Genomic DNA, 13414 nt, shown 5'->3' on the forward strand with positions numbered 1-13414 from the left:
GGGGGGGGGGGGGGGGGGGGGGGGGGGGGGGGGGATCACGCCTCGGCAGTTTTCACCAACCAGCGTCCCACTGGTTAATAACTGAGGCAGCAGGCAGTGTGCCCAGGCACTGCCTGCAGGAGTGATGGAAAACAGCTTTTTTGGCAAAACAAACGGCGGGACTATTAAGTATGAGATAATTGTTAGGGGAAATATGACCAGCTCTCACATCTTTTAATATACCTAGCACTTTATCTGTATTGATCTGCTTCTGCTAAGGAGGAAATTCTGAGTTTATCTACCTGTCTGTGCAATCAAGTGTGTTGCTGGACCTACTGGCAAATTACAGGAGTCCCACCAGGATCTTGCCTTTTAGATTCTAATTTCCGCACCCATGGCAGCCATGAATAATCAGCAAAGTTCATGAGCACTTGCTCTCCCAGGTGCTGTGCGTGTCTGATACCCTGAAATTGGAAGGGCAAGCGCGCAGAAGAAATCGCCAGCCCTTGTAGGGAGGATCTTCAGTATCATAGACCCAACAGGGCAAATCACTTAGAAGTCAGGGAGAGGGGCATGAATATCTTGAGGCCACAAGCTGACGTTAAAGTCAGGGAGACAATGTGACCAAGCAATTCTAAAAGCTATGCGACAGCCAGTTCTGCTGCCAGCTAGGGTAGGGTGCTGTTGAGAAACACTTTACAAATGTACTTACTCATAGAAAGTTGTCCATCCTGTTTCATCACTCTTGGTGGCTAGGAGGCCAGTGTTCCCATCATAGGTCATGAGGCCAAGCTCCAGATTCTGCGTGGACACGACTTTGAGACCTCCGTTGGTGCCCACTGTGAGGGTGATGATCTGGTTGTCAGGCATGAGCAGGTGGCGGGGCATGCCACTGCTGTCCCGACGGATCTTCAGGGAATTCCCATTATTGTCAATCAATTCAGTGACATCATTGTCAGCACTGTAAGTAAAATTGTACAAGTACTCCCCCGTCACCAGGCTCACAGTGTACTGGTGGATGCCATCGGCGTTGAAAACATACAACTCCTGCTCTCCGGGGGACGCGGCCTCATACTGGTTGAAAGCATTAAGAACTGGCTTGTTTTTGCTGACCGCCCTGATCCGAATATTTCCAAGGTCTGCGATGTAGACGGTACCATCTGGAGCTACGGCTAAGGATGACGGGGAATTCAAGATGGCGTCGGTCGCGTAGGCATCATCTCCCGAGTAGCAGTTGCAATTGACATCGTTTTTGCAGTCGCAGTCTGAGGCTGCCCCGGCTAAAAGGCAGATCTCCCCGTTGGTCGTTACCTGGCGCAGACGGTTAATCTTCTTCTCGTCCGTCTCCGTGATATAGAGGACCCCCGTGTGAGAAATGGCAATGGCGCTGGCCGACTCCAGCGCGGAGTGAATGGCTAGCTTGCTGAGTGAGTAGTCAATCCCAGGAACCTGGCAGTGCATGGGGCGTCCCGCGATGATGCTCACTTGGTGATTCTCAGTGATTCGAAGGATGACGTTGTTCTCGAGAACGTACAGGGAGTTGTCCATGGGGTTGACAGCAAGGTCTGTTGGCCACTCCAGGCGAACCTGTGGATGACATGGCATCGAATTAAGGAGCAGCCTCTAACAAGCCCGCTGTTTAACTGTAGGGCACGTATACTGGTTTTATGTAGCTGGGGAAAAAAGACTGACTTTTTGACCCACCCTGTATGAGGAGTGCTGATCACCTATCACTTGCCCACTGCCCATGTCGAGTGCACACGATGAAGAAGAGGCCGTGTACCAAACAGCTGTGGTATCTGCTGTGCCTAGAGCAGGTCGCCAGCTCCACCCGTGATGCTCTTCTCAGTCCCAGATGATTGGACCAAGATCAGGGTCATCGCATTCAGTTGTACGGGTAATTCACCGCACAAGGGGCTAATGTAACCATCACACCCTATGCTCATCAAGCCATCGGCCTAAGGCGGCTCTGTGCGTCCAGAGGCGGCACTTTGATCTAATATGCAAAAGGAGCCCTGCTCTTTGGAAGGTGGTCCTGACCCGAGGGCCGCCAAGGCACAGGCCAGCTAGTGAACTACCACGTAAGCATTTGCTTGAAGAAATGAACTGGGCCTTCTCGGCAAAACTGAAGCGACCACCTCAGTGGCAAATTGTCCGTTTGTTGTGGAATTTGAGCTGAAATTAATGAGGTTGACTGAAGGGTGAAAAGGCCCTCCCAGGAAGGGCAAGCGTATATTTCGGAATGTTTGAGGATCCGTATAATAAAGTCCAGTTTCTCCTGCCTTACATTTGAGTGAGCCTCTGTCCTCTGCCCCCGTAAGAGCCCATACTAAAGGAATATCACTGGGGGGATACTGTAGATGGCTCTGCTCTAGTTTACTACTGCACAAAGTAAAGGTTTATATAGTGAGGATGCAATCATTTCAGATTAACAGGGAAGTTCTGATTGACATATAACACTGTATAGCACATTCTCAAACCTGCAATAATGATGGAGAAGAGAGGTAATTACACAGTAACTCCTACCCTGTAATCTGCCACGGCTGGAGTGTGTCACCAGCTCCACTTTCTGAGCAGAACTCCCCCCCGCCCCCCACCGCTTTCCTTTCTCTCTTGCGCTCACTCTCATTCCTATCTGACATTTCTCATTCCATCTCGCTGTCTAGTTCATCTCAAGCCTTTCACAAACAAACCTGCAATCTGTATCTATATCTCTTCCTCCCACTCCACTTTCAACCCAAACAGGCTGCAGGTGAGAACTTCAGGCCAAGAGCCAGGTGTGGCATAGTGATGAGAAATAAGAAAATCCCACCTGGGCCACATCCATGCTGGAGTCACAGCTCAGTGGCCGGACAGCAGTGAGGTCATTGGAGCCCAGCAAGGTAGAGATGATTCCATTCTGGTCAACCTTCCGGATCATGGTGGCGTCGACAAAGTACATGAGCCCGTTCTTGTCGACTGCAATGCCTGATCAAGACAAACAGTGGGAGTGTGTCTCTTGGCAGAGTAGGGCTTGTGGGGTAGAGGTGGGGACGCCCTAGTGGGCATTACCTTCTTGGACCAGGGACCTTACTGGGTAGATTCGCAGGTTTGGAGCAGCGGCTCTCAACCTTTAAAGGTAACACCCTTTCTCATGAGGACTACGCTGAGACCTAATTCCTGGGGTTGTTGGCTGTCTCACCACCCAACTGAAGAATGAACTTTGGGCTGCAACTGAACCAAGGCTGCAAATGAATGAATGGAGAAATAACCTGGCATCTGCTCTCTTCAGAAAAGAAGTTATTTCCCAAGTTCATTGCTTGAAAAATTATTGGTAGTAAATTACTTGAATACCCTTCACAACTAATTACAACAATGAGGTTGAGAAACAGTGATTCTTGCAGTCACAGACTCCCAATTCAAAATAAACCCTCCAGGAAACAGTCCCAATTAAGCCTTGATGGTACTCAGTATTCCCCGGGGGACGCCTGTCCCAGGGTGCTCCTGGTAAGATGCACACAGTACCCTTCTATTTCTTTGGCACCTTTACACCCAAGCCCAAGGCTCCTCGTCCTTAATCCACGCTGCCAGATCCTTTAGTGGTAGCTAAGAATGCTAATAAGAATTGGACCTTCGATGAACCAATCAGTCCTTAACCCTAAGTATCCTTGATTCTTTTCAAACAGAGATCCATCGATTCTAAGAACATCTCCCCACCGCGTTCCCCACCCCCCCGGCCAGCCAATCCCAGGCCCTTGGAAATGATACCCATTCTTAATTGCTACCATTTATTGGGTTCTTAAAAAATGTCAGGCACTGTGCTTAAGACTACACACATTATTGTTGAACATGAGCATCTGGGAGTGGTTGGAGGCCCTCACTGGGCTCTGTCTCCAGCCCACACAGCTGGCACTCTGGCTCTTAGAGCTCATGCTTCCCCCTGACTCCGCGTGACTGGCAGCAGTCAGAAATCTCCAGGAGCAATCCACCCCACTTTCCATTTGTAGCCTATGTGGGTGATGAAGTTTACTTCAGATAAACACTTTTTTTTTTTTTAAACACCCACACACCAAAGCAACCTATCAGAGTGAAATTACTGTAGGGAAAGCTGTAGTTGGGACTGCCTGGGGTTCGTTCATTTCCATCTACAAAGAAAGCCAAGCTTGTGGCAAGCTTATTCTGGGGGAGGGGGTTTCTCCCTTGGTGGCCTTTACCTCGAGGGCTCATCAGGGTGGCATCCACGGCCTTCCCTCCGTCTCCACAGCGGGCTTCATCGAAGGGCAAGCATTGCTCTCCAGTCCCCGCCACCACTTCTGAATTCCCAGCCAGGTCTTTAGCTCCGCTCAGGGACTTGACTCGGTAGATTCGCCGACTGTTGGTGTCAGACACGTAGAGAGAGCCGGACACAGGGTCTACTGCCAAATAGTACTTGTGTGCTGGGTTGTTGCTTTAGAGGAAGCACAAAGAGAAATGAGAAGGGGGCTAAGCAGCTGGTCTACTGGATCAAAAAGATGACAAAAATCCTAGCAAGACTCTAGCCATTTCTTTCTTTCTTTTTTTTTTTTAATAATGATTTTTTATTATATTATGTTAGTCACCATACAGTACATCCCCGGTTTTCGATGTAAGTCTAGCCATTTCTAGTGTCTTTCCACTTTATTGAACTGGAAAGAATCTAACATAACAGCTCAGTGTTCTAACACATCATGGCTCTTAGCTATGGACTCCTAATTGGACCTAAGCTCCTCATGCTACGCAGAGGGCTCATCGTTTCCTATCGTACTAAAATACCACTGCTTCGTTTAGCTGGTACGAGAGATCCCACTCTGGTCCTGCTTGTGTGTTCGTGTTTTGTGCAAATCAGTCTTTTTTACTTCCCCCTATGGGTTTGGTATGTTTCTCAAGTGGGATTGAGGAACACTTCCATGAGACAAGGTTTTCTTTTTAGTCCATGCTTCCCCAATGCCTCCAAGATACTAGATCATGAAGACTGGGGCAACCTAGAGTTTTCCTAACTTTGGGATGGGAGGCTCCCAGAGCCATGCCCAGTCCTCAGCCTCAGATCTTCTCTCTTGTTCTTCAGTGTGGATATGAATAAAGTTGGCTTTTTTTTGTTTTGAAGAAATCTGATGTCTTGCTGATATCACACCCAGAATCTGGATTACTGAGGGAGGAGATATAGTTTTCATATTTTGGGTAATACTGAGGTCACAGGTGTGGACCAAGATCTGTCAAAGCTCTAAGCTACACTAGGAGAGAAATACCCTTGTGTGTGAGAAATGTAATAGGAAGGCACTAGGCCTCAGAGACCTGGACCTCTTTCTCTTCCATGCATCTCACTGCCCCTATATGTTACTGATCAGGACAGGACTGAGACACAGGAAACTCTAAACTCAACGCTGACCCAGCTGGTGACCTGAGGTAAGTTTCTCGGCCGTGCTGGGTCCCAGATTGCTTATCTGGATAATGAAGAAATCAGATCATTGCTCATGTCCCTTTTGGCTCAAAACCCTACAGTTTCTTCCCTTTGCAGTGTCCGTCATTTGTTCGAGGCTAAGACTAGAATAGGTGCTCATGCTACTCCTATGCTGGTTATTCAAATCACTGCCTCTAGGATACCTCTAGTGAATGCCACATGCCAAAAATGAGCATAGGCCTCTTGTTTTTCAGTTATTTTTCCATTGTAGTTTGGAATTATGGGAAGGAAAGGGATGGGAGAGGTAAAGGCAAGGTGAGGGTGATGATAGTGTTGGATGCATTTGTCCTGTAGACATTAGCTGGTAAATTACTAATTAAAACACCCCCATTTGGGTTTTTCCCCTTTTTAAGGAAGAAAGGAACTAGGAAGCTATTTTTAGGAACAATTTGTGAATCGAGACCATCTTTAATTCCAGCTTCTCCTCGGGTTGCTATTGAGACACATAATTGAACTAGAAGTCAAGGTCTTTCTAAAATTCCAGCCTAGATAACTAGTTTAAAAGAGTAGGCTACCAGGGTTCCTTTTCTTTCCCTCCTTCCTTCCTTCCTTCCTTCCTTCCTTCCTTTTTCTTTTTTTTTTTTTTTTTGCTATTTAGTCTTTAGAGAGTATCCACATATGCAAAACAAATTAGGGCAGAAAGGGAAAACTTCATGCCATTTTTTAATTAGACGCTGTACTTTGTTAGTGAATGAATAGTAGCTGGCGTGATCAGCAGGATCAGGGCACTGCACATCTGTGCCTATCTATGAGCAAGATAATTAATTCTGGACTTTCTAGGGAGCCTGATTCAAAGGGGCTTTTCACAAACTCTGGCGGAAGAGCGGATGTGTGAGGGTGTGGGGTCAGTTATCGCTGGGGTCTTATTCTCCCCCATGGTGTCATACCCATCCCAACCAAGATTCTTACAGAGACTCTTGGGTAGATGGACAGCCATGCTTCCACATCTGTGGCTATGGTGAAGGTCAAATGGGGCATGTGAATTTGAATGGGGGCTGTCTTTCCAGGGAATTGTTTTTTTTTTTTTCCACTTGGCCCGGTTGGGGTGCCTATAAGCAGCCAGTTTGGGAGTACGGAGGAGGAGGCCAAGGGCTCATATGCATGGCTTTTCCACTGACGTTGACGATCTTATACAACTTGACTCCACTTCATGTCTAATTCTCACGTAACATCAGGAAGAAGCCCCTTCCGTGTTTCATTTCAAGAAGTAAGAAGAAGCATTCCCTTGAGTATTAAAATACATCGTTTTGCTTTTCTCTCTTCTTCCGAATAAAAAGGTAATTTTCCTTCCATTTCAGGGCAACCTGGAGCAACCTGGCATTTTCCTAACTTTGTAATGGGAAGCTCCCGGAGCCACATGCACACGTATGTGTGCTGTGCCCTGTATATGTGAATTTTACCAATATGGTTTCAAATGATAACCCGGAGCAGTTGAATGACAAAGGCTAGTTGACAAAAACTACTTGGTCTACACCCTTCCTACTACTTAACAGTGGTTTAACTCCATGAAAATTCCCCATGCATCTGACTGTTGGATTCATTCTGACCAGCAGATTGGCAATTAACTTGTTTTTTTTTTTTAAATGACCATATATCCAGGGGAAAAAAATCATTAATGAGTTGAAAATGAGTTTTTGACCCGTTTCCAGTTCATTAAAGCTTTTGTGAACCCAGTCCAGCATTTACAAAAGCCAGAAGTTTGCCTCAACTGTTTAGCCCAATTACGGACCGCACTGAGCAGTCGGGATAAAAGTTCGCTGAGGGTTCATTATCTTGCACTTGCATCTCCCGGAAATTCTAATTACTGTCAGCTTATTTGGTTGCTTTTTGACTGCATTTCATAATTGCTAAAGCTTATCATATCCACAACACACAATTAGCACATAAAAAAGTTACTATATTTGGTACATAAAAATACACAACATTACACAAGAAGCACAAAACAAAAAGCAAACACAAGGGAGCAAACGAACCATATCAAATTATACGGGAAAAGAGTTCTTCGTCTTACCTATGTTTAAACTCTTTATTTCTTTATAGAAAGAAAACAGAAGGAAAAAGAACAAACAGTTAGCTGAAGAATTGATGATAAAGCAAACACAACATTTTCATTTCTTGTATAAAGGGGCCCATAAAAAGCAGTCTTTTTCTTTTTTTTCCCTTCTAGCTGACAGCTCCTGACTCAATCACTTGGGAGGCACCCCTGATTTTGGACTCCTCCTGGTCATTGAAAAATCTAGACAAGAATGCCTGAATTCTCTGACCAGCAATGTGGCTGTCACATGACACAGGTGGCAACAGGTGAAACAGGTCTTCTGGCTAATGAAAAGATGGCAAATAGGTCACCTCTTGAGTGCCAATACCTATGGATTAGTAATGGCTGCCAGGAGGGCGGGACTAGGATTCTGAGGCCAAATGCAAGGTCAGCTGTAAAGAGTGCTGTGACGCATTTGTAATGTCTGCCCTGGGTGTGGGAGGGAGCCTCGCGCCACCTGTGCCATCCATGTGCCTTTGGTGCATTACAGGCTGGAGTCCGTGCCACCCAAGAAAGCCTCTTCCCAAATCCGTCTGCAGTTTGGCAATCGTTCTGTGGAACCCTGAAAGTCTCAACCATTTCCTACCCCTGCTCCATGACACCTTCCCTCTCCCTATCTTATTCTGCCTGTGTGGGACCCCAGGTATGCATGCTTTCTTACAGATAACACCCATACATGAAATTCATGAGTATTAATATCCTCTCATAATTGGAGCCAAAGACTCCAGCTACCATTCCCTTTTTGGAAAAGTGGTAAAAGTTTTGCTTTTTTTTTTTTTTTTTTAGAACAAAAATACATGTCAATTTCAACAGGAAAGTGGCTGGAAGTTAATAACATTAGGACAAAGAGGAGAAAGGCTAAGGCTTCAATAAAGAGAACTGCTTCTCATTCCCGAGGCTTCTAAGGCCACAGTGGAAGGAGTCCCTAATCCGTGTTCCCCTTTGGCTGAGGAAGCAGGCTTCGGGGAAGGGACAGAGAGGGCTTAATGCCCTGATTCCTGCTTAGGTGCAGCCCGGGCCTCTGCCAGGGGCCAAGATTAGTAGTGGGTTTGCACAGGGATTACATTTTTATATTTTATTCCAACGTGTTAGTTTTCGTTAAAAAAAAAAAGTTAATTAAATGATGCTGATAACTCCTGAGCTCTGACTGACATAGTGCAATTTAAGATTCATTCTGCAAAGCGTGGTGTGTCAGGGTGGCAGCCGGGAATTCTCGCGTCTATTTTATATTGCTTAATGAAAGTGAAATGTTATCTGCCACCAGTGGTAGTCATATTTGGCTCTTAATTATTGCAATATCAATTCCAGTTTTTTAGTCAAGATTTTGTGAAAAGCCTGGATGGGATTTGGGTCTGCAGACCTGACCTACTTCTTTCCTAAGAACATCTGCTTTAAGTTGATTAATATAATATTTATATGGGGAAAGGAGAAGGGCCGGAGTGGGGGGACCAAGTCACTGAGGGTATAGTCCAGATGCTCATACGGAGGCGAGCTTTGGAGAAAGGCAGAGGTCAGTGCTATTCCAGTCCAGGGCCATTGGCAGGGTGGGTGCTTAGGAGCCTACAACCCAAAATAACAGCACTGAGTCAGTCTATGTAGATCAGTGCTGGTGCCTTACTTACAAAGGACAGGCCTAGGCTTTGTGTCAATGCCTCAATAATGCAAACCGTTTAGGCACAGCCTTTGAGGGCAAAGTGGGGTCGTGGATTCAAGAATCGAGACGGCTTAGCTCTGCACACTGTGAGTCTCAATGAGTCCTCTGTGGGGCCTTCAGGGCTCTCCAAGCACACTCGGTTTATCATACGGAGCCCTCGTCAGGCTGTCTTGTGATTTACGCATGTGTGTTTGTCTTCCTCACTTTGTTGTGAATGGGAGCAAGTAAATACGGAGATGACATACTCATCTCCCTGGTGCTGATTCTTAGTAGGGAGCCCTGGAGAGAGTAAGGACTGGGAAAATGCGTTCTTGAGTGACAGAAGGAAGGAATGAGGCTGCTTCCCTTAGTGCTGGGCAGACCATGCCTTGGACTTGCTCCAAGGCCTCGTTCTGCTCAGAATCACAAAGCTGCAATCAGTTGAGACTATTGCTTCTTTCTCTTCCAACTCTCTCCGTGCCACAGAATAGGGTGGAATTGGAACGGCCACAGTGTTTTGTTTGTTTGAGTTCCAATGAAAGGGAAGTTGGTTGGGATACATTTAGTTTAGATTTAGGGGGGACAGGGTTATGCGGCTCATATGGAGTTCTTTCACTGTCTAGTTAGATTATTGCTAGTGATTCTGGTATAGGAGTGCCTTCCAGGTACATTTTCGTCTTGTTGTGCAGATTTACCTCTAGCCTTATTACTGGAAGTCACCAAATGGGTGTGGCTTGGCTTGCTCTGAGCGGGCCCCTAGCTCATTGCATTGATGATAACGGCCTCCACGGCTTGAGAGACGTGGAACCAAGGACAAATTCCAACAAAAGGCAGGACACAGGGGTGTGTCTCCTTTAACTCAAGCAATGCGTTTTGAGCCCCGGTGTGGACCAAACCCTGCTCTAGGCATCAAGGGACAAAGATGCCAGAGGTGACTGGCCTCTAGAAGCTCACACACTAGCACCCTAAAGACTTACACAGGATATTTCACTATTACCGGGACATCAATGACAAGTTGGTTCATGAGTGTCAACTCAAAGGCTATTTAGATTATTCACTGTACAAGGTAACCTGAAATGCCCGGAAGTACTATGAAAGAAGCTTGATAAAGGTTTTCCCAAATTTTACAACTCTAACAATTTTCACGACATCACCGGTAGTCAATTGTGAACATGAAACAACATTTACTAATATATCAATAATCTGAAACATATTTTGACTATAGTTATCCTAGAGGAAAGACAGAATATTGCTCTATTCTTTCTATAGATAATGACATTATAAAATCATTGTCATATTAAAAGATGATCAAAGAGTATGCAGCCAAAAAGTGTAGGAAAACAAGTATCATGGAAGTGTAACAGTAGTTAATGAATAAAAAAATTTAGGTAACTTATCTGGATTTTGTGATATTTGTGACTAATTGTCGGCTTTTCAAAATGTGCAATTTGATTTGGTTTCTTTTCTCATCCTGAATAACATTCAGTTTCATCCTGAAATTACGTAAGATTCAGGCTTCATGAAACCTGGACCTGTCTTAGTAAAAGAGCTTTGAAAACAGTGCCAACAACTGCCCAAAGTTTTATGGGCACATTGTTGTTATTGTTATTCTGGGGAGGGATGCTGTGTTAGATTTTGTTTCCTGACCTTGGTGCTCATACCCTGACCACACAGGGAAAGCATTTCCCTGGTAACTAGACCATATATTCCTCCCTAACGTTCTACACTGGTATCAAGCAGGGTCTGTCCTTGTTGAAATTCTCAGGCAAAGCTTATCTTTGGTGAATCTTTCTTCCAACTTCTGCTGCCCTTGCCCTCCTTCCTAGGCTCCCGCTCTTTTGTGACTCTTCCCTCTCCGGCACTAACACGACTGGACTGGACAACGCCCTTCCCTGAAGATCTTCCCTGACGCAGCATTGCTGCTGCCCCACTTCCAACGCACCATCAGAATCTCAGCACGGGGAAGTGTTTAAGTGGGGGGAAAGGAGCATAGTTAATATCATAATAGAATTTTGTATTTGGAAAATATACATATATACATATATTTTTAGAATTTTAAACACTATAGAAAGTGCGAGATTCTTATGTTTAGCACAAGAGGCCAAGTTAAGAAAATGCAGAGAGGCAGTGTCTTACACTGGAATCCAATCCCTAAGATATTCTCAAGTTGGGGAGGAAGAAAAGATTTTCCTATGACAGAAAGTCACCCTAGGACGTTAGTGACTGACAAATTGACTCTCTAAGGCTTGGGTTTTCCAAGGATCACCTCTGGAGAGGGTGTGGTTGTAAGAAAGGAAATGGGCTGCTAAAAGGTGGGATAACAGGCTTTTTTGGGGGAGTGGATGTTGGAAATGTCTTGAATGCGGATGGAATTGAAGCATACAATGATAACCACTTTACCTAAGAAGAAGGCTCTTTTTAACGTTAGAAGTTTTCCAAGTGTGTAGAACTCTGCCCCTGTATGTTTTGGATAGGCAAAGGAAGGAGGAAGAGAGAAGGATAGTGAAGGAACCACGGGAACATTCATATACAATTCTGATTTAGAGTCTCAGCTCTGGGGTGGGTAAGTGAGATTGGAATGGGCACCCACTTCTGAAACGAAATCGTTCAGCTGCCAACTCACAATGGAGAAGAGACATAAGCTAGACAGGTCTCCTTCCCCTCCTCCCTCCCTCTGCTGGTTACTGTTTTGAAGAGAGGGGATTGACAGCCCTTTGTTTTCAGGTATGTAGTGGGAAGAAAGGAAAAATCAAACCAGTGCTCTTGTAAAAGCTTAACTTCTAATCGTCTCTGAATACCTGGCTGATGAAAGCAAGTCCAAGTCCAAAGGCGGTTAAAAAGTTTAAAAACCAAACCAAACCAAACCACACAGCTGTTGAGGGAAACTGGTATTTACATTCCCTCTAGCTGTCCTTGATGTCACCATGTGGGTGTGGTGTGGCTTGCTCTGAGTGGGTCCTTGCTCCTATCATTAGTGTTGTGGCCTCTAGGACTTGAGAGACCTGGAATTAAGGAGAAATTCCAACAAAAGGCAGGACACTAGTCCGTGTCTCCTTTAACCTAAGCAGTGTGTCTCGAGCCCCTGGTGTGGACCAGGCACGGCCCTAGGTATCAAGGGGCGAACGTGCCAAAGCTGTCTGCGCAATAGAGGCTCCAACACCAGGGCCCTGAAGACTTACATGGAAATAACTGAAAAACAAGGCAGTAAGTGGAGTCAACTTTCGTGGAAAACTAGAGTTGAAGTGACCCAGAGGAAGCTGAGAATTGTTTCTGCTAGGGAGGTCAGGTTTCATGGAAGAGGGGACCTTCAAAATGACCTTTAAAGATGGACGCGATGAGGCAGATTAGACAGAGAAAGTATTTAAGCAGAGCGAGTAGCATGAGTAGTTTGGAGCCGGGCATGTAGTGGGCAAGTGCTGATTTGGCTCTGAGCACCTTGAGTAGCGAGAAAGAAGAAAGGGCCAGACGTGGAGGGCTGGTTACAAATGCCAGATTAAAAAAACATGCGACTCTCATGGAAAAGCAGAATGCTACCTTCACCCCCTTCCCTGCCTCCTTCTATAGCTTTCCACTGCCTACAGGATTCCTGAGAAGAGGACTCTTCTAGGATAAAAGGGGAAATAAACGTCTTAGGTAGGGGACCTAGCTGGGAAGCTCTAGGAAATGTGGTTTGTCCGATGGTCAATTTGACAGCTCGAGGATTATCTAGCCTTTTCTATTTTATCTCCTTCCTCCTCTCATTGTTCACCTTTGGTTATTATACCCTCCTAGTCCACCCCATGGCCTCCCCTTTGTTTCCATGATGTCTGGTTGTTGGTTCTTCCAAAACCCTCAGCCTGAATTGTCTCTCTCTGCCTGGGGCCCACCTGTCACCCTCACATGGGTGCTCTCTGAGCCGGTGTTTCATCCCCTTCTAGACCCAGCCCATGCTTGGCTCACATCATGCTCAATAAGGGCCCATGGGATCCCTGAGGCTGTAACCTTCTTGGGGCGGAGCTGGGGTTTTCTCCTCTCTCTCTCTCTCTCTCTTTCCTTTAATCCCTCCCAGTGCTTGGCACAGTCTCAGCTCCCAGGAGTACTCAGCAGCACTTGCTGATGCTCCGTTCACCGATCTCTCTCCTAGAAGGGGCCACTAAAAGGCGAGTGCCACCTGCGGCTTCCTCTAAGTCCTTCGCGTGGTGGCTGAGGCTACTTCAGAGGGCGCCACCACCTGCTCAGTTGCTCAGGTCAAAAGTCCTAGTCATCACCCTTGATTCTTTTTTTTTTTTTTTTTCCCTTTTCTCCATTTCTTACACCTGGATCCATCAACAAT

At 45.9% G+C, this 13414-nt stretch overlaps 1 protein-coding gene across 2 annotated transcripts in view; it reads right to left on the minus strand.

Moving 5' to 3' along the window:
* TENM2 (teneurin transmembrane protein 2) overlaps positions 1-13414 on the minus strand; it is a 905304-nt gene that overhangs the window by 55303 nt on the left and 836587 nt on the right. The window contains exons 20-23 of one of the 2 annotated variants that reach the window (XM_040630317.1): positions 7446-7466; positions 4173-4405; positions 2792-2946; positions 692-1566 (exon numbers count right to left, since the gene is read on the minus strand). In XM_040630317.1, the coding sequence (XP_040486251.1) occupies positions 692-1566; positions 2792-2946; positions 4173-4405; positions 7446-7466 (1284 nt within the window). The remainder of the gene's footprint in view (positions 1-691; positions 1567-2791; positions 2947-4172; positions 4406-7445; positions 7467-13414) is intronic. The other variant, XM_040630318.1, reaches the window with a different exon arrangement.

Source organism: Ursus maritimus, unplaced genomic scaffold (genome assembly GCF_017311325.1).
Source record: "Ursus maritimus isolate PB19 unplaced genomic scaffold, ASM1731132v1 scaffold_15, whole genome shotgun sequence".
Classification (NCBI taxonomy): Eukaryota; Metazoa; Chordata; class Mammalia; order Carnivora; family Ursidae; genus Ursus; species Ursus maritimus.